Source organism: Pelmatolapia mariae, linkage group LG5 (genome assembly GCF_036321145.2).
Source record: "Pelmatolapia mariae isolate MD_Pm_ZW linkage group LG5, Pm_UMD_F_2, whole genome shotgun sequence".
NCBI lineage: Eukaryota > Metazoa > Chordata > Actinopteri > Cichliformes > Cichlidae > Pelmatolapia > Pelmatolapia mariae.
The window spans coordinates 30521597-30543188 of NC_086231.1; the positions used below are offsets into that span (position 1 = coordinate 30521597).

The 21592-nt window shown below is 41.3% G+C and overlaps 2 protein-coding genes across 15 annotated transcripts in view; both read right to left on the reverse strand.

Annotated features, from left to right (window-relative positions):
* Window positions 1–7650: 7650 nt before the first annotated feature.
* On the reverse strand, window positions 7651–11219 carry bhlhe40 (basic helix-loop-helix family, member e40). The gene is made up of 5 exons (XM_063474732.1): window positions 10796–11219; window positions 10632–10695; window positions 10437–10544; window positions 9908–10031; window positions 7651–9741 (listed from the first exon to the last, which is right to left on the reverse strand). The coding sequence occupies exons 1-5, from the start codon at window positions 10870–10872 to the stop codon at window positions 8876–8878; spliced, it is 1239 nt and encodes a 412-aa protein (XP_063330802.1). The 5' UTR covers window positions 10873–11219; the 3' UTR covers window positions 7651–8875.
* A 2090-nt stretch (window positions 11220–13309) lies between these two features.
* Window positions 13310–21592, reverse strand: part of itpr1b (inositol 1,4,5-trisphosphate receptor, type 1b) — an 81638-nt gene continuing 73355 nt past the window's right edge. For all 14 annotated transcript variants that reach the window (XM_063474747.1, XM_063474746.1, XM_063474734.1 and 11 more), the window contains 3 exons: window positions 20557–20717; window positions 15975–16136; window positions 13310–14601 (listed from right to left, as the gene is read on the reverse strand). In XM_063474747.1, the coding sequence (XP_063330817.1) occupies window positions 14515–14601; window positions 15975–16136; window positions 20557–20717 (410 nt within the window). In that variant the 3' untranslated portion in view covers window positions 13310–14514. The remainder of the gene's footprint in view (window positions 14602–15974; window positions 16137–20556; window positions 20718–21592) is intronic.

The following is a 21592-nucleotide window of genomic DNA, read 5'->3' on the forward strand; positions in this document are numbered from 1 at the left end:
ACACTGAGATTAGCGAGACACTAAACAGCAGTGTAATATCAACGCTAGATTACATGTTTTCTAATCCTATAAACTGAAATGATTCCAGTTTATAGAAGATGTTTGTCGTCTGTTCGTTTGACTGACAGGAACAGGAAACAGTGGTTGGAAATTACTGTTGGTGTTACATGAGGGTAAAGAAGGGCTTTAAGCACCTGGGTAAAAACTGGACCCATGATGAAACAGTACAAGTACAAAATATTCTTCAGTTTTAATATGTGACCATACTGTGCAGACTGCTGATGAGTTACACGGTTACATTTCATTAATCATTGTTAAACTAAAGTGGTAAGCAGTTACTTTATCCTTTCACTTAAAATTTCCAGGAAAAACACTACCTTGGCTACTTTTGTGGTTACATTTGATTTATGCTGGGTCACTACTTTTGCACTATAATGCTGCTGCTGACACCTTGGTTCACACTGACAATTAGAAAAAAGCTGATAAGAAAAGAAGGATGGAAAATGCCTGGAATTTAGTTACACTTGCAAATACTGCTGCCTCCAAACTGCAAGCATCAATAAAATGTTACGGTATTGTTTTCTATATCTGTGGATATATCATTATTGGTAGTTTTCTTGAAATAGAAGATCTTCATTTAAAAAAAATCTCTGATAACATTGCTGAAGCTAGCGCCCACCCCTACTGCACGTACTGCAAATATAAAACTGATATATACTTACATCATGAAGCAGTTGATGTCTGGTTTCCGACAAATACAGTAAAGAGGTGCGTTCTCCCCCTCCATACCAGAGTTCTCAGGCACTGGTACATGGTCAGTGTCAGACACTTCACTGTCCTACAACATGCCACATAGGACCACATTAGAAATGACATATATGTAGACATGCTAATTATACCTGGCTAAATGGATGCAGTAACAAAATGTTATTTAGCTACTCTAGTTATTTGTTTCCAGTTGTGTGCAGTTGCTCCAGTCTTACTGACAGTATACGGTTTCAAACACCAGTGCCAACGTTTTATTTTTTAAATCTTAGTATGATTCTGGACCAAGACTTGTGGCCTGTTGCTCGGTAACAGCAACGCGGAGCGATGGGTGCACTAACACAATGTAAATATTACAGTTCTCACCATTGTCAATATGCTGTTGCGCTCTTATTCGTATTATTGCAACCATATCCCTATTCTAGCTTACCCTAAAATTTTGGAGAGAATTGATCTGTTAATAAACGCGATCAATTGTTTGGGACTGCTCTAGCAACCACGTCGCATAAACAACTCTACTTCCGGTGGGAAAACTAATTAAGGGTAAAGTCGCACTAATAACACCTACCACTCGAAAATATCATGTGACAACCTCATTGCCTTACAGAATTATGACGTCACACACATGTAGAATCTTACCACCAATTTGATCCTTTGATCCTTTGATCCTTAAATCCTTAAATAGGGGTGAAGAGCAACGACTTTTAGTCCGTTTCTCGCAGCATTGATGTTTGCAGCATTGAACCGTTCGCCAGAAAAGCCTTTTGAAATATTTGGATCCTTTGCAATAGTCACTGTATCCACACCCAACATGTCTCAGACAAAAGATCCAAAGGGACAAGAAGTTGACCCCTACGCTCTTCCCTGGGATGAGCCACTAGACCCTTACCTCTCCTCTCTTCCTTGGTGTGACCAAGTAGAACTAGAGGAAAAGTGTCTGGAAGAAATGGAGGATGAAACGCTCACAAACACAGAGAAGATCAAGTTCTTGATGGAGGAAAATGAGCGAAAGAGCGCTGAACTAAAAAAGTTGTCATACCAGCTTCAAGAAAAGGAAGCTATTATTGAGGAGAAACAACAGGATCTCCATGACATGGACAAAAAGAACCAGGAGCTCCAAAGAAAGCTTGATCAAGCTCTGCAACAAAATAAAAATCTCGTCCAAGAGAAGAAACAAGACGGCATGAAGAAGAGAGGGCTGCACAGCAATCTCCGAGACATGGAGTTAATGTACAGTACTGACAAAAAAAGGCTTGACAACACACTGCAAGCAAATGAAAAGCTTCTTCAAGAGAAAAGGCAACAGGAGTTAAAACAAAAAGAAATGGATTGCAAGCTTCAGAGCATCAAGCAACACAATGAAAGCTTGCAAAGAAAGCTTGATCAAGCTCTGTGCCAAAATAAAAAACTCCTCCAAGAGAAGAAACAAGACGGCATGAAGAAGAGAGGGATGCACTGCAATCTCAGAGACATGGAGCTAATGCACAGTGTTGACAAAAAAAGGCTTGATGACACACTGCAAGCAAATGAGAAGCTTCTTCAAGAGAAAAGGGAACAAGAGAGCAAACAAAAAGAAATGGATTCCAAGCTTCAGAGCATCGAGCAACAAAATGAAAGCTTGCAAGGAAAGCTTGATGAAGCTCTGCGACAAAATAAAGAAATCCTCCAAGAGAAAGAGCAGCTGGACAGAAAGCAGGGAGACATGGAGTGCCAGCTCCAGCACATGGAGGGAAAAGAAAGGATGCTGCAGGTAAAGTCTGATGAGACACTGCAGAAATATCAAGAGCTGCTTCAAGAGAAAGAACAGCTGGCCATTAAGCAGAGAGGAGAAAAACTTCTTCTCCAAGAGTTTGAGAAGAAAAACCAAAATCTGCAAGAACTTTACAACAAAATGAAGTTCAAAGCATCTGAGCTGGAAGGAGAAAATGAAAAACTCCCAAAACAGGAGGCAACATCTAAAGTGCTGAAAGAAAGGTTGGAACAAAAACAAGCCGAAATAGAAGAAGTAGAGAAAAAATGCAATAAGCTGGAGAAGCAAAATACAGAAATAATCGAGGAGTTGAAAATCCTCATCCTCGAGAAAAAGGTGCTCTTGGAAAAGCAGCTGGAAAAAAAGAAAAAACGCTTCCGCTTCTTCCGGAGGAAGAACACTCCTTCTTTCACTACTGCCGATGTCACCTCATCTTCCTCCACCTCTGTTCCAGCTTAATTTTTCCCTCTTCCCCCCTCCCTTTAACTACTAACACCTCTCCCATGTCCCTCATCTCCCTCCCCTCTTTTCACAGTCACCCCCCAACCAGTCCCGACAGTTGACTGCCCCCTCTAGAGCCTGGTTCTGTCATAGGTTTCTTCCTGTAAAGGGAGTTTTTCCTATCCACTGTCGCCTAGTGCTTGCTCAGAGGGGATTGTTGGGGTTTTCTCTCCTCTCTCCCTTTCCTTTACGCTCTTCTTTACATCCCCCCACCACCACCTTTTCTTTTTTCTTAATAATTGAACAATAAAAACAGTTGACTGCATTTTAAATGTGTCAAATCGATGTCTTTATTCAAGAATACAAGAAATGGGTAATAGCTGCATGTGTGTTTGTGTGTGTGCATAATATGCATTCTTTACTTGTTGGATCCAAATCCCACAAGGAATTAAATAAAACAAGAAGACAAACAAAAACAAAACAAAAATATATTTCTCTCCCTTCCCAGGTCAGGAATCAGGGTGAGGAAGAAATTAGGTCAGATCAGTGCAGGTTTTTGCACTACTGACATAAAGTTTCTGCTAATTGAAAAATGTATGTCGATATTTCTGACATACATTTGCAAACAAATAACTTTGACAACTTATGTTTTTTCATAAAAGAAAAAAGAAAAATCAAAGAGCAGAGCTGGAAAGACAGCTTAACTCAACAGGTTACAGGAGATCAGATGCCACCTACTTTTCATGACAGTCTTCGTTATTGCATAAATCTCCCCTTTGATCATTGATCAGTAAATCACTGCATATAAATTCAGCTAACCGTTATAATTTCATGAGTAAAGATTCTCAGATGATTGAATGGCGGTTTTAGTAAATGATGAACTTTATTGCGATTTCTATTTTTAAAATCAGTAGCCCAAATTTTGATTTCGTTTTGCAAGTTGCTGATTTCACACAGATCCACTGCCCAAACGTGCCTTTGAGTTTTTCATCATTTAACAAGAATAGGCTCAGGCAATCATTGTGTAATTAGGCTTAGCATATGTGACAGTACATGGCACAAAATAAAGAAGAGGTTTCCATGTATCCAACTCCAGATTTTAGTCTCAATTTTTGTTGACTATAATGAAAATATATACTCTTTAGTATATATTAACCACTGGATGCAAAGTAATATATACAAAGGAAAACTTTCTGAATCACATTTAGTGTTACATTTCAGATCACCACAATAGAATATCCACAATTTAGGATTCAGGCATTTGTTTTAGTTCGATATCGCAATCATTCTATGTTTGAGTAGTTTACAGAACCAGCAGTTAGCAGCCGCAACTCTGCTGCTTCAATTCAAGCATTGCAAGCATTCCTTTATACACAGCATTTCAGTCAGGTTGAGGTCTGGGCTTCCATGCTGTAGATTTGCTGCTGTACCTGGGGTCATTATCCTGTTGCATGGCCTAATTTAGGAGAAGCTTTAGCTGTCAGACAAACGGCCTCACATTTGACTCTAGAAAACTTTGTCATACAGAGGAGTTTGTCAGCTGCAAGGTGATTATCTCTTGTGGCTGCAGAACAAGCTCTTTTTGAAAAAATCACCACCCTTGAACCAGCATAGTTGACAGTTGGTTTGAGGTGTTTGATTTTTGCTGAAGGTACTGCTGTGCATTATGGCCAAACCTCCACTTTGGTATCAGATGCAGCTCCTTGGTATAGTGCAGTTTCTCTGAGCACTGAACGATTTTTGGGGTGGATCTGAATGCCTTCTGGTCGGGGTCTGGGATGCTGGGCCTCCCGGCTGCTGCAGGACTGCTTGTCTCTTCCCCAGGGAAAAGGATAACATCTCCTGGGGTATAGAGTATGTGTGGGGAGTGTGAGTGTGTGTACAGTGTCCATTTCTGTTTGTCTCCATGTTGGGCGAGTATTTATATATGTGTGCATGAGGGTGGGAATGCATGTTTGTGTATGTGTGTGTCTGTGTCAGGTCGGGTCTTAGACGATCTGGGAACATCTCAGGTGCCCTCAGACGTCGGTGCATTGGTGGTTCTAGCTGTCCAGGGCTTGGCGCTCAGGTATGTACCGGTTCACTACCGGTGCCTGCTTGGCAGGGGCTGGCGCCCGTGGCTCAGTTGGGTCCCTTCTGGGGGGTGGGGGGCTCTCAGACCTCAGGCCTCAGTGTGCACTGGCTGCTGGCGGAGCCCACGGACACGTCACTGCAGCTCCCTGTGGCTTCTGCACCGTGCCTGCTGGGTGACCCCACGTCTCGGGCTCTCCTCAGCTCTTTCTGGGAGGGTGGCGCGGCTGCCCCTCCGATGGTCCTCCTTGGGCTGTCGCGCTCTGGGGGCTTCTGGATGTCTGGGGCCTGGATCTCCTGCATGCCTGCTTCATGCCCTGGGGGGCAGGGCTATGGCTCCCCACAACCTCTAGCAGAACCTTACATGGAGAAACCTTTTGAATACAAGCGCGCTCATCTACACAGGTGTGCACACAGGTGTACACACGGGTGATCACAGACACAAACTATATCTTTCTTGGCTGCTACCTCAAAGCACATCGTGCGCTGTCGGTCTTGCGTGCTGCAAAATAACATTCACTATTTAGTATTTATTGTTACTTACACTTGTCTAGGTTATTGCTGTGGTCTCCATATTGTTTTGCTCTCTTTTTGCTTGTTTTCTTCTTTTTTTCTCTTCTCTCACTGTCCCTCTTCCTCTGTTTTTCTTTCCCTCCCTTTCTTTCTCCCTTTCCCATCCCCCAGTTATGTCTGTCCAGTCTGTAATAAATTAAATAAAATAAAAATAAATAATAATAACAAAGGTCAATCAAGTGTACCATAATGATCCACTTGGTAAAATTAATTCATTGGGCATCTTTCTTGGCCTTCAGACAATAATTCTGATTGCTAAAGAATTAGAACGGGACAGGCAGAAAAAAATGAATAAAATAAAATAAAATAAAATAAAATAAAATAAATCATCATTTTAGGGGCAGCCTGCTCGTCCCTTGTGAGTACACAGCATCTGTGTTAGTCTTTCATTTCAGGCTTGTCCTCTTCACCCCAAGTCAGCATCCTGTCCCAGGATAGACACGGGCCATGTACCCGTCCTCTTTCTTTTAAAGTCCATCGCCATCTTTTTTCTTTTTTTTTTAGTCTTATTCACATTCAGAAGCACACGATTCCTTTCAGACAACTCCATAAATCATCCACTAGTGCTCTACACTCCTCCTCTGCCCATCACTAATATGCTCAACCACTACAGAATTATCAGAGTACTTCTGTAAGTAGGATGACCTGGATTTGTACTGAAAGTCTGAGGTGTACAAGGTGAACGGAAATAGAGACAGCACAGTCCCTTGTGGATCTTCTGTACAGCACACCAACAAAAATCACACAGAGCTCCACATTCTTCCGCCTGTTTTGTCAGGTAAATGTATATTAAATGTTGTTTTTGATTATATCCAAGGCTTATTAGACTCTGGTCTGGTTCCACCAAATCATGAGAAAAATATCTGACGTAGTAACGGCCAGCTGTTGTCATTTTATTTGCTTGTTGTTTGCTGCTGGTGAACAGCTGTTAGCTACCGGTAGAAAAACTTGACCTCACCGTTGAGTTGGGTAAAAGAAAAAGTATTTGAATTTCATTACTAATGGAAACCCATTTCACACCCCATGAAGTAATCTGAGACACTGTTACTATTCATTGATTAGTGCAGTTTTCTGCAAATTCTGCAAACACACGCTGACCAAGGCAACAGTGCGAATGTATTTTATTTTGATGAGTGCTTTCAGCAAACTTTTATAAAATATAATCGTTACTGAAACGTTCCCTGAAATATTTTGCTCTTATTAAAATTTATCACATGAAATGAAGCTCTAATTCCACAAGGTGGCGCTTGTGTCGCATGGTTGGATTAGTCAGGCGTATTTGCAACCTTAACAGTCTTCGTAGACTACATTAAAAAAAAAAAAAAAAATCAACATACTCTTTACAAGAAAAGAAAAACTGTCATTTCCACGCGCCTCATGGAGACGTAGTCTGTGGTAAGCAGCTCATGATATCGGCCTTTTTATTTTCACTATTACTACAGCTACAGCTGCATTACCACGCAGGAAACAGCCCCCAAACGAGCGGCAGAAGGTCGGCGGAGACACGTATTCCATATTAAACATGAAAGTAAATCAAAGGCTTAAAAGTCCTTTCCCTCATAACCTCAAATACCATTTCCACTGTGGTCTTCTAAAGCTGCCAGACACATCTTATCTCCAGACACAGGTATGGCCCACTTGAGAATTAAACCACAAAAGGTAAACTTCTCGTAATTCGGTGAATACGAAGTTCATGCCCACTTTTTTTTTTTAGGAACATTATCTCCAGGTTTCAGACTCACACTATGGATCGTCATACTAGTGGGTTATAATGGCAAGTTCTTCCTTTCCACTGTTACTCATCTGTAACAGCCTGCAAATAGCCGACGGTTAAATAAATATGAACGATTCCTTTTCACATTTCTGTAGATATCATTCGGAATTGAAAATGTTCACAGCCTTTACAGTAGTCTAAGACATGCTATTGATTTACAGAGACTGTGCTGCTTTATGGGTTATGTAAGTGTTATGTAAGTATGCCTTGTTATGAGAAACTGTCAGGGTGGCTGGCTACAACACGTTTAAGCCAACAGGCAGTCCAACACAAATTCCACAGGGAGGGGAAAAAAGCTTTATTAATACTTTAATATATATCAATAATACTTTATATACAAAATATGTACATCCTTTGCGTTACATTTCAAAATAAAAATCCCAAGTACCTCTTTCTATACAAAACTATTATATTTGTTTGAACTTTACATTCACTCTCTTTGCCACAGACACATTTAAAGCAAATACGTTTGAATCACCTGCCACTGTTTGTGTCTGCGTTAAAACGAGTAAAGGCAACAGCATGAGCTAAAAACAGGCCTGGACTTGACTGGAAAGCAGTGGGCAATATGCAAATCAGGCTGATGCCGGATGTATACTGTACACGATGTCGCAGCGTACAGCCAATCGCTCCCTCAGCCTTTCCCTACAAAATACACTCAGTGGGTCACGTATCAAAAATAGAGATGTACGAGTAGTATAAGCAAAAGAAATAATTACAAGACACTGCTTCACAGGAACTCCACCTAAAAAATGCACAAACAGTCATGAGCAACAAATTAAATCATAAAAGCGTGTATGGCCACATCATTCGTTGACAGACATGAGTGACACACCTCGTACGGCGACAACGCCCTGAATTCTTTGAACTCTAAACTCTTTGCGTTCATTTAGCTTTGCCATAACTGAAGGAGTTAAAGGGGCAATATTTTTTTTGTTTTGTTTTTTTTTTGTGGTAGGTCTAAAGCAATAGTTTGTTGCCGTTACAGGAGCAACAAACACTGAAAGTAGATCATCCATAAAAGTCATTCAAGCAGCATCTACGACGGAGCTTATGTTCAATCTTTACATTCATTACAGACTGGCGTGTGTGTGCGTGTGTGCGCGCAAAGAAATTAGCTCCAAAATGTTTTCAAATGGGGTGTGTGTTTGTGTGTGGAAGGGTTAGTCTACACCTTACATTCTAGGTTAACCTTTGACATTCAACAATAAGTGCTGAGATGACAGGTATTGCAGAAAAACACTTGCACGCTCTCTCGTGCACTCTAAACTGACCATATTAAAACTCACAGTATTTCAGAGCCATGCAAAAGGTCTAACATGAGCCTTCTCATGGCCATGCCAGAATCCCCACAGAAAGTCTCATTTCACTTCAGGAGTTCATGATAGATGGAGGTGGGACACAATGGGTCAAACTACAGCTGCAGTTTAAAGGGATACCAGTGCTTTTGTGTTCGTTTATCCCATTCGACATTCAAAGGACACGATTTGTGACACATCTGCTCAGTCTTTGGTTTCCAGATTCAAGGGAGCGACCTGCTTTAAAGCTTTGTGAAGCGTGGGGGAGTCCATGCGACTCTGGTGGTGTACTGGAGATCCTGCCCTTGGGGACATGGACATCATCAAAGACGAGGGAAGTGCCTCTGGGGGTAGGCCTGCTGCAGAACCGCTCATGCCTGGGTACATGACAGGCATGCCCCCAGGGTACCAGCATTTCTCCAGCATGGGCAGATACGCTGCTGCTGCTGCCGCTGCGGGGGGGATGAGGTAGAAGGGAAGGCAAAACGGGTTCTGGTTAGGGGAGAAGCTCATGTAACTACCAGGAACTCCTGTCGTGTGACTGGAGAGAATTTCATCTTCCGGGGAGTCCGATCTCAGCTTCTTGGCCCGAGGCTCATCGTCCTCCTGCTTGATGGCACTGGCCATGCGCTCAGATCCCGAATGCTTGAGCTCCCCCTCCATCGAGTGGCTTTCTGACCACTGGGCTTTGGGGTCCCGCTTGTCATGTTCTCCCCCATAGCCACTGTCAGTGTCTGTGTCACTACCGCTCAGCTCCCCTGTCCCGTGGGGATAAGTCCTTTGAATGACTGGGACGCAGTTCTTAGCGGGGCCTTCAGAGGCCCTCTGTGGCTGTCCGGCGGATTTCTTCACTTTTTCAGAAGAGCCCACATCCTCATCCGGCCGAAGGCTGCTTCGATGCTGCAGGACTTCCGCTGCTACCTTTTGGATGTGAGTGATTACGTGCGAAGGAGTCAAGTCCCTGCTGCTTTCTTGGCTGGCCATATAGTGCAGAACCTCTTTGGCGCATAAGTGAAAGCCAGAGCGGAACATCTCCTCGCTGCTCTCAGCGCTGTCACCTCCATGATCACCTAGGTGATTAAAAAAAAAAAAGAAGTTTAAATCCTCTTTACAGCAAGTTTTACCTCAATAAGACACAACAGACCACATAGTGCCAGTCCCAGTGACGCCTCTGTACCATTTCCACTTCACAGCCGTAAACAAATAAGAAAAATAAAAATGAAAACTCAAACTTACCAAGCTGCAGGTCCTTCTGTAGAGCGATAATTTTCTGCTGCTGCTGCTCCAGGAGAGAGCTCAGGGCTTTCACATGCTTGAGAGTGAGTTCCAGCACCACAGCTTTCTCCAAATGACCCAGCGTCTAAAACAGGAAGACCTTCAATAAGCATGTTGATCTTTCTTATGTAACACATTCTGCAGCTGAACAGAGGACAAGTCTGGAACACCCGGGAAGTCATGCAGTCCATGTACACATGTACAAAAACTTCTAGTAACAAATTTTAAAATATCAAAGAAATTAAATGAATATTTTAAAAAAAAGCATGATTGCAAATAAAATTTAAAAAATAAAACTTTTTTAAAATTATTACTATTCAGTTCTTCTCTTAAGATAAAATAAATATAGACATATATAGATAAATATATTTTTTTGAGGCTTCAAAACTGAACTGAAAGTCTGGCGCAAACAAACTGCTCAGCAGAACCATGTGGCGTCTCAGATTCCCTGGCTGTTAGCAAACCTGCCATATGCAGAAATAATACTCACTGTAAGCTTAAGATGTTCTGGCAATAAATCTTTCAGTTGGGCGATGCATTCGTTTATTCTGTCGCGTCTCTTCTTCTCGATAAGTCGGTGGGGCAACTTGTAGGTCTCCTGGAGAGGGTTGTGAAATTTGGTCAGTGAAATTCTGCTCAGATTTAACTGTTTAAATATATTACACGTGTAAAAACTAGAACTTACCTTGCTCTCATTATCTCGCTTCATGCCCCTCCTGGGTTTGTACACATAAATTGGAAAATCCATTCTTTGGAGAGAAGATTAAATTAGTTGATTTCACAGAGCTTCAGTATAAAGTGCAGAATGAGATTTTTTTTTTTTAAAGTAATAGAAATTGCTCCGTTTACCCTTGCATGTCAGCTATATCCAGAGAGGGGTGTTTTGGCATACAGGGAGGTGGTTGCGCGCTGGTAATCCTCTCCATGTCGATTAAATGTAAAACCTGAAGAAAATGCTTTTTTTTAAAAAAGCTCCAAAATGTGTCCCAGCAGCCGCAATTCAAAATGAAAAAAACTTTCCAAGATAAAAGAAATAAAGGAGAAAAAAGTATTTCCTCTTATCCAGTGTGTGTGTGTTTTCCTGTTGTGAGCTGCAGTCGAGCGCAGCTGGAGTTTTGTCGCCCTGAGGTCCGGGACTCAGTAGTATGTCTAGGGAGGATCCACGCCCGGCGCAATGTGTGAGAGCTGGGTGGATTTCTGACTACGTGTTAAATAAACCCTGTGACTGCAGGCACGTCTCTCAGCTACAGACACAGACTCCGCTCCGTCACATGAGCCTCACGTGTTGGACGGTGCTTTCAACTCCTCACCTCCCCGCTCGCTCCGCCCCCCTCTCCCGCTGCTGGAGCACACCCATTTGTGTAGTACTCCTCCACCGGGGCCGAGTCCCGTGTACCACCACGCTTCGGATCTCGGGGGTTGAGTCGTGTTTGCAGAGCAGAGCGTGTTTATAGAGGCAGAAAGTAGAGCAACAGATTTCCCCTAGACAGTTAGGAAGTGTGGAGCCGTTTCCCCCTCTTTAACTAGCATAGTAAGCTGCACTATAGAAACACTAGCATAAAATACTATAGCCTCGACGTTGAAATACAACTTTTAAAGCCTATTGGGTATTAGCAAAAGGCCTAAATGTTGAGATGAAAAAAAAGTGTGGTAAAATTAAGCGAAACCAGTTAACATGTAGAAATTATAACACCGAAGAAGCATTTCTCATTAAGTTGCAACGCTTGTTTACAATAAGTTTTCCTAGACTTGGCTCATTTTACACGCTTTAAATTATTTTCTCACGCTAACGTACTTACACTGGGCTCAACGCGGGCGAGACAAACAGTTGCGACACCATGAGTCACGCGATAATTATCTATGGGGTCTCAACGTTTCACTGCAGCCAGCGGGCCACTCATTTTAACTCTCCGCATTTTCAGAGCCTGCCAAGTGTCACGCGCTCAATGTGGCGTGGACACCGTGTAATTTCATTCTGTACGGGTCTGGTGTGCGGCACGTGCACCTGCGGCAGGATGACAGAGTCCCTGTGGTGGAGTGTTTTGTTTTTTTTCCCTCTCTCTACATACCCGCACCGTGCTGGTACTTATTAGACCTGCTTGTACCCAGCGCGCTGTCACGTTGAGCTCCTCATGGCCGGGAGAGAGCCGAAGAGCGGATCCCTGTCGGTGACGTCAGTCGAGCAGACGACCGAGAATGCCCGACTGGTCGGTCGGTTCCACCCGCCGACGTCCCGAAGCAGACAGACTAAATATAGAAACAGCTTCAAAACAACGGAGAGGAGAGGAGGGAACGGGAAGGGGCTGCAGATAAGATTTGTTCTAAATTCCGATAAAGGGGGAGGGGGTGTCAACTACTGTTTGCAACTCATCTTTCTGTTTTCACTTTGTTCTGTGGAGATTAAACTGTCCGCATTTCTTATCATTTCACACAATTAGGTGCCAAAACTGTGTGGTTTTAAAATAGTATTAACAGATGCGAATATCTGATTACCCCGAACTGTGTGCATATAGCCTAGTGTAGAAAATTTGCACTAGTTCTCCTTGCCCTAAAATATTAAGTTCCTAATTAAGTTGTTTAAGAATCATTGTAACCACGCTGCACCCTTACAGTTTGCATTTACAGATGCAGCAAGTCTGCACCTACTACCACCTTCCTTATGCAAGAATCGGCATTATGAAGCATGAGCTTCTCTGACCACAGTTTATCTGCTGAAAAATACTCAAGCAAGAATGCTCATGTTGCCCCGAGGTACTCGTGTAAGGGTTTTGGAGGGATAATTTTGTAGAAAATTGTTTTTATTTTTCTGGAAATGACTGACAAATGAATGGCTCTTGTACGCAGACATTTCATTAAAAAATGAATTAAAAAAAAATCAAGTGCTTCTAAATATCACGACACCAACTGATTGAACCTGGACAGTTACACATTAAGTAGAGCTTGGTGAACATATACTTGGCTGTCAGAGAATCTTTAAGGAAAGTCCCTGATCAATGAGGATATAGTCTACTCAGATGTTCCCCATTTCCAGTTAGCATAGACAGATTCTCTGAAAGCCAGAAGAATAATTCAGGACGTGGCCCAGTTTAATTTTTAAACCAAACTTTCCGTGTGAACCCATATAGAACATTTACCTTATTGCCAGTGAGCGGCATTTGTATTTCAGTATCCCTTTGTGTGATCACATAAAGACAAATTCATACATTTTTCTGCTTTATAGGTCTGCAGTTACTGAAATGAAGATACAAAGGCAGTTTTAAAAGAAATCAGTCATGTGGTAATGTAGGAAGGTGTGCATTTGTAAACAAAAACACATAAATCCTGTATAAGCACATCAATAATAATCAAACACAGCAAAGGGAGTAAAGGATAATTACATCAATTTTAATAAATAATTCTACTCCAGTATACAAATTGATAGCGCCTAAGTTTTTTTTTAAGTAATTATAATATTCATAAGTAACAGTTTTTCCCCCCCTCTTGTCATTTTTCTATACAAAAGCAAAGGTAAGCAACAAATTGTATATACACATAGATAGTCCAAAAATGAGAGAAGTCTAACAGTAGCAACTAATGAGTTTTGGTGGAAATAAAAGTGACTCAGCACAAGCAGCAAACATGTCTCAGACTTAACTCGAGGACCAAAAACAGGCACAAATGTAAGAAGTCTGCTGCAAAAACTGGAAAAATTGTACTCCAGACATTTATTATTGTAAAAATGACACAACTCCTGAGCAAATATTAGCATGAGTGGCACTAAATGTCCTTTACGACCCAGTTAAATAAGAAAGCAAATATATCATAAAATTAGTTAGCACTGAGATATGACACTGTTGGCTTTACACAGGTGAAAGTAAACTATCCGTATATATTGCTCTCAAACAATATGCTATCTATACTGAGTGCCGTTGCCCCTCAACAAGTATGCACATTTTCAAGGAATAAAAGAAGAAAGTAAAACTGAGAAGGCCAGCTTATTAAATATTATCCCTATCTGTGTGTAAGTACAGACAACCAACAGCTCTCTATTTTATCCAGAGACAAAACATTGGGCTGTGCTTTTAAATAAGACATAAATGATGGAATTTAAACCCACACACCAAAGGGGTTGCATATTTAAGTTAATATATTGCACAACATACAAAAATAAGACATGTAATACTGCTCATTATTCTAGAAATATAAATAGAGAACAATAACATAAAAAAAAGAACAACAAATGGGACTGTTCCCTCTTGTCCAGTCAGCTTTTTACCCCCATTTCAAGTTCAACCAGTGAAGGCCATGTGTTGAGAAATCCAAATGATTTCTACCTAGGAAACATTTGGCACCAGTTCTGACAGGCCTGAACAGAATGAGGTGGGTGAGTGTCACGTTCTAGAGTAACACATGCGTGGTGGGTAGAGCTACACATCGCCTTATGACTACCTATGTTACAGTGTTTCCCTACCGTTATAAGTTACACTCAGTGCAGTATACATTATGTGCAACCTCGGCGTGAGGAGTGCGTGCTCCACCTGGGCGCAAAGCCAACGCTGAGCTCCTTCAGGGCTGTGTGCCGGTCGACCTCACGCAGGCTGCTGAGGGTTGACGTTCATGTGCTGAGGGTGTCCCAAAAGGCCGATCCGCTGCTTCTGCTTCCTCTGCTCTGTCATCTGAGGGGAACAGAGAGGGCTCGTTTTGTTAAAAGAAGAAAAAAGAAAAAATTATTCCACCTTCTCTGCTCTGCAGTCTTAATCGATTCAGTCTTTCGCAGCACCTTATAGAAACTGACAAAATGCAGCAGCAAACTCTGCATGCAGCTCAACTGAAACACATTCTTCTGAAATCCTGCCAGCCTTGTCATCCACTTTGCTGTGTCTTCTGACGAAAGCAGCCGAATACAAACTACTAATCCTGAAACTCAGTCAAGAGAAATTTCAGAGATCAAGAGAAGCGCATGAGTCAAAACGCAGGTGCTAACCTTTATACGAGCAGGAACAAGAGAGGGTTTTCTGCTAAGAATTTACTTTAATTGACATAAAGTGGTGATTTGCACCTCGGCAGTGAAACACAACAATATTAAAAGTGAGAAGACAAAGTGGTCCTGTAATGAGTGTTCCAGCAGAAATAATTCTGCGCAGAGGGACGTGTTAGAGAAAAATATCATTTAAAGTCAGACAGCAGTAGCATGCTGTCCTTTCTGCAGTATAATTCGCTAATTATGGCCATTTTCTTTTGAGTGACACAACATGGAGAGCGCTCATGGCATAATTTTCACTCTCCGGTGAATAATCGTTGGTTTGTTCCTGAGAAAGTAAAGAGTTTAAATTCATTAAGCGAAGGAAAAGAAATCAAAGCAGGCTATGCAAGCATTTGTGCGTTGCAGCGCGATGTGACAGATGTTCCTCTGCCCGTCATCGCTCTCGGAGGCACAATAATCATTTCCCCCCCTGTCTGGGTCAAAATGTCTCTGAAACATTCACTTCCTCACAAATAGTTCTCATTTCGAGGGTAAAAGGCTTTCTACAATTCTGTTTACTAGAAACAGCAGATTGTGCAACAATCGTCTTGTTTGCCTGGATATGCAATACCAGCAGAACTGTATCCTTACACAACTTCTAATGTGTCTGCTGAATGCAAAAAGTAAAATCTTTTACAGAATAACCAAACTGAACTGAAGTTTGGTTTAATAACGCACCGAAATAAGACAGATACAAAGAAAAAAAGCTTAGCTAACGGGTCTATAATCCAGAGAAACAAAAAATGTGCTTATAGCTCAGTGATGAAAATAAAATCAGATTGAGAATCTCATGAGCCGTGTTGTGAACTATGACTCACCACCTTTTGCATTTAGAAAGCTCTGCATCTAAAGGGCAATGAGGAGCAAACAAACAAACAAAACTGAAAAAACGTCAGCTTTGCTCTTTTCAAAAAGAAAAAGAAAAAAGAAAAACCCCCTCTAATGCTTCATGTTTCTCCCCCTGACAAAGTGTCAGACATCAAAATCAGATTCTCGGTCTTTTGATCAACTTTAGCTCAAACCGACCTGTTCCTTGAGCTCGGTCAGCTGGCCTGAGAGGTTGGACACCAGTTTCATTGTGGACTCCAGTTTCTCCTGCAGATTTCTGATCTCATTTTGCTCCCCATCTGCGTCACTGCTGACCAAAGACATGGCCCGCATTCGTGGAAACCAGTCCAAGTTGTGCTCCTGGTAAACAGAAATTTGATTTGTTAGGAGGGGTATGAAGACACAATGAAATGTATTTATCACGTTCCCCGTGACTGCCTTCAGGGTGCTGGAACCTTTGCAATTTTCTAGGAAGTTTTTCACTTCTCATTCTAATTTTAACTCACCAGAACAAGCTTAAATGGCAAAAGGCCATATGAAATTTGTACTTTTTTTTTCCCCATCTAACGCCCAGTTTTAGTCTCTGGCTTGTGTGCAGTGATTTGAAGCTGACTCTAAAAGCGGAATCAAACTAATTAGAATGGGACTTTCCATATTAGAATCACATGGGATATGCAGGCATTCTTGAAATCACTCACACGAGGCAGCTCGCTTGTTTGATCTGTTTCTGTCACGCCTAATCTTAAAGAACAGACGATCACACTGGCAGGCGTACAGAAATTTTCTCATATGACTCCACATTCTTCGCATCATATACACAGATAAACACCGAGATCTCGAATGTTCTCATCACTACTTCAAAATGGTCTGTGGAGCAATTCTGCTTGCTAAAAAAGTTTTTGTAGACTGTCGGGAATGAGACTTCCACCTGCAGCAGCAACCAAGAGATAGCAACATTTGATGTGCATCATATATATATATATATATATATATATATATATATATATAAAAAATGTTAATATGTTATTTAGATGAAGCAGCATGCAGAAGGGCAAAGACACAAAAGCCAGCAGTCACCTCACAGGTTGTTGTAAACTGTTTTTAGCGCCTTTTCCCCACTTGCCACGGTTAATGTGTGTTCTGCCAAAGAGGCATTTATATTGAAATCTTAATCAACACACTTGCATATTATCACTGTCATGTTCCTTAAATCAGCACAACGATCTGCCCTAGTGCTGCATGAATGAAACTCAAGTGTGCTGCGCTGCAGGCTCTGAGAACACTGGCCAGAAATCGTGCAGTGCCAAAGAACTGGGCTGAAAAAGTCCCCGCGTTTCAGTGGTCGATTTGGAGACATCGACGCAAGTGAGGTGGCCGTGCATACCGCAAACCAGCCCTGGGTCAGACGGTAGCCCGAGGGGGAATCACACAACACTAAAATAATGAGCAGCAAACAGTCATTCTGAAAGGAGGAGAGGACGGCTGTGAGCAAGTTCCACTTCCTGAATGCAAAGAGACAGAGGCTGTGTTTACTAGTTTACCTGCCTCCTCCCACTCTAATACGCACTTCTATATCGGAGGACAGCTACTGCAATATTTGGTACGTGTAAGAAATGAAATTAAATAAAAAGGTACAAATGTGCCATTTTGATTATTGGAACGCTCCAGTCTCTCTAAGAAAGATTGTCATCTCTCGCTGACTGTCACAGATATAATAATTTGAAAACACCTTCCTGTTCCCAGACTCGGCTCTGCTTAAAAAAAGAAAACAAAACAAACAAAAAAAAAAAAAAATCACCTAAACACGACAGAGGTCATTTCCCCTATTTGGATGTCGCCCGCAGGTTGCAGCCACACGTGTGTTTGTTTGACGACTTTATCACTTAACGGCCTAGCCTTCTTTCCATCCCCAGTGTTTACATATGAAAGCACTTCCAGTAAACTGAGAAGTGCAGGCATGACTTAAGAGTCTACAACGTGCTGGTTCAATGGAAATGACGGAAGTACATTTTTCATTATTAAAACCGCACGGGCCATGACAGAGAAACAGGATGCTGTGTGGTTAAAACAGCAACACAAAACGTCACAGTCATGCCACAAGCCACCTGATGAGCTGACGACCCACTCACTTTACAAATATGCAAATAAATGCCCCCCCTTCTCCCCCCTCCCAGATTTATCACAGTCTTGAACGTTTACGGCAGCAGATGATTGGAAATAGAGCAAATAGAGCATGGGTGTCATTTTTTTTTAAGCGTCGGACATAATTAGAAGTAGGGCAATGGGTGCAAACTGAGCATCGTCTTTTTTACTGTTTTCTTTTTAACACCTTAGATATGACATTTCACCCAGAGCCCTCCACCATTGACGTCAGTCCCAGTCATTGTCAGAGTAGTCTGACTTCTACACCCCCTTATGTCCCGCTGCTTCTTCCACGTTAGTGCAGCATCAAAAAAATCGAAACACAGTGGGAGAGAGGCTGCTCAGATTGAAACACAAGAGCCTGAAAATATACCATCTGCTAATCAAATCACTGGTAAATACAGTGGAATATGTCTGTAATAAAAGAAAAGAAAAACAAGACCTAACAACTGAAAAATCTATAACAAAATAATTCATTAATAACTCCTATTACTGTTGGCAGAAATTATATTCATTATCATCATGCAACTTTTGTGAATTCAAATAAAGTTTAACACAGCAAGTATCCAAAAATTGGAGAAAGATCAGAAACCAGCACAGTTGAAATTAGCTGTATGTTGTATAAAAAATGAGATGTATGTATGACTGTACGATAATTTATTGCCACTACTGCACTCTACATTATTATGGTTTAAAAAAATATAAATATTACTGTGAAGTTTTATTTAATGTAGATAACATTGCATGTTTACTTACATTTTTTCATGCAGGATTTTTTTTAATATCTAAAAAATAAATTAAATAAGTGTTGTATGGTTTTCCGTCTGCCACCTAACCAAAAAATAAAACCAAAAAACTCCACTAAACTTCATCCCATTTTAAAAGCTGATAAAACGATATCCTTGCACACAACGTGACTCAATTTAACCTCCGTGAATGATTTACTGAATGCGTTTTATGACAGACGCTCTATGAATGATATACTCTTTGTAACAAGACACAAGGACACTTGCTGAGAGTTGATGTTAAGGATGACTGGGCACACCGGCATCTTTCACACAATGTGCAACTTCTTCTGTTTGGCTAAGACCCTTAACCCAGTCGGAATGAACCCTTGACAAACGTATTTTGGCTCAGTGGGAGTACACCGCTAATGAGCGAGAGGACAGGGAGTTAATCCCAAATCAGGTGGTTCCTCACAAGACTAAGGGAGCAGATCAAGGCAAAAAGCAGGAAAGTGGGCTAAATGGCATCGAATGAAAAACTGGGTCAAAAACTGACAGCAGCACAAGTGCGTCAGGGGAGCAACCACTTCAGAAACAGGGGCTTTCCTGTGGCAGTTAAAATGCTTTCTAATTGCTCACAGACTACAGGTATGATGCAGCAATCAAAACAATCAATTTTCAGGCCCTTTTATTTTTCTGAAAGGCACAATTCTACAGATATCCACTTGAATCACTTTCTCCGCTGGCTGTACATTTATCTGATGTGCCGCTCTGTTTGGCATAAACACGAACACTTGGCATTTGCTATTTTATAGTTTTTTATGATAACAAAGCCTTTGTTGGAACTAATAACAGTGATGACATACTTTCTATACAACATATAGGAATATGCATTATGTCAGGATAGAAAAAAGTAAAATAAATAACTCAAGGTTTCAGTGTGTTTGCATGCCAAAGTGGCTGTCATGTGGTGATATAAAGGGTGCATGCATGTGTGTTTAATGATTAAAACAATGCATGCCTCCTTCAGAGGATTAAAACCTTTTATGCCAATGGCAGACTGTGTCTGAATGTTAATTGTCCATTCATAAAATGGACTGATGTGATAATGCTTTGGAAGGATTCAAGGTCACAGAGGTAGGGATTACATAAAAGCAGTGCTGGTACACTAGAGCACACGAGGTGAAAAAAAATAAATATTACTGCCTGTCACAGTGCAGGAAGCGAAAAAGACTGCAGTAATCACTTCTGTCCGAACCCATATAAACCTTTACGCCTAGTCGAAGCGCCTACAGTGTTCTTCACGAGTGAAGGTTAACCTCAGTTAAGACCACAGCGGTAGCAGATACAGTGTTGCACCGTACGTTTTGCTAATGTAGGCTTTGAGGCACACCTGTAGCACTGAAGAAGATGGGCGAGAGCTCTATTTTGAGAGGAAGGCAGCTAGAAGAAAGTGAAAAACAAGTCGATTACAGAATTTCCGGAGTGTCTGCGAATTTAAAGGATACAAAAAAAAAAACCAAGATTCACGATCAGGTAGATGAATCAGTCTGTAATGTAAGTACCTAGTAGCTCAGTTCTTAATTAGTATCATCCCCAACAATGCAGAAAGCAAATAGATGGAAAGATACACTGTTGAAAAACAAATTTAAATAAATTCATATTATTAGGAACTGGGACTCGCATACTACCTTACTGAAGTAGCTTTAGCAATAATTAAATTAACGTCTATAGCAAAGAAAGAAAATATCCACAATGTACCTAATTAAAATAAAGGTCTTTCAACATCCTCTTTGGGGCTTTTTTCACGCAACTGAAATCAAGACTCGGAAGATTTGCAGCTACACTAGTATTTACTCCAATAAGACCCTCATTAAACTAGTGCATGTGCATGTCAGTGACAACATCCTTACCCGGATCATTTCAGCCACATAGCTCTCTGGGCCAGTGTACTCTGTTGAGTCCTTGACCTTCACCAGGACAATGAAGAACAAGTAGTGCCACATGTTGTGCTCAACTTTGATGTGCTCTTCAAAGGTGACCGTCTTGTTGTCAAACTTATCTCTTTCCAAACCTAAAAATACATAAATAAATAAATAAAAGACATAATTTCTCACACACACACACACACACACACACCAAATAATCTGGCCTCTATACTTCTTAGGAAAAGTGAGGAAATACATTTTCTTATGCAAGATTGCATCATCATTCTTGTGACCTAAATAATGACTGATGAATGATCATGACTTAATTTTTTTTTAAAGACAGGAAATGGGGGTATGAGGGAATGGGCGGACAAAACAAGCGAGCACAATTAAAACTTACTACTAATTATTTAGTTGAAATTACCCGCCCCCGACAAAAAAAAAAGAAGAAAAAAAAGTGGCTGTGCAGTGACAGATGAGGCCAGTGTCTGAGTATGTGTACTGTCTAACATGGTCAAGACCCATATGGTAACAGGAAGAAACACTCCTCCTCCACATCAGCACCTGCCATGACTAACCATTCATTCTGGGAAGAGGAGGCGTTTGGTTGTTTACCCAGAAGAAAAAAAAAAAAGAAAGAAAAAAAAGCCCCCATTTAAAAACAGACCTCATGTGAAGTTGCATCATAGCAGGAGCATGCTCATATGAGAGCTGAGAACAGGGCACTTGTTTGATTTCCCTTAATTTCATCATCATCATCATCCATTTGCATCGTTCACAACCGCAAAATTACCGAGTCTGTAGCGAAACGTGTTGCGTATTGACTGTAGCTTCGACTCGAATGGAACTAAAAAGGCATTTCCGCTTTTTCTTTTAAACTTGAAGAATGGAGTGCTACTAGCACATAGAAATGAGGGTTAAAAAGACAGGAAAAGAAGTGTCAAAGGTCATGAGTCATATTCCCATAATGCTGACATATTACAGAGTTTGCCGAGTAGGCAGAATGGCTCTAAAAGTAAAA

Excerpts from the sequence above, each read along its gene's own strand:
- bhlhe40 (XM_063474732.1), bottom strand. The coding sequence starts at position 10,872 with ATGGAGAGGATTACCAGCGCGCAACCACCTCCCTGTATGCCAAAACAC. Across the intron at positions 10,032-10,436 it reads CAGAACATCTTAAGCTTACA|ACGCTGGGTCATTTGGAGAA; the intron begins GTGAGTATTATT and ends TTCCTGTTTTAG. Across the intron at positions 9,742-9,907 it reads ACAGAAGGACCTGCAGCTTG|GTGATCATGGAGGTGACAGC; the intron begins GTAAGTTTGAGT and ends TTAATCACCTAG.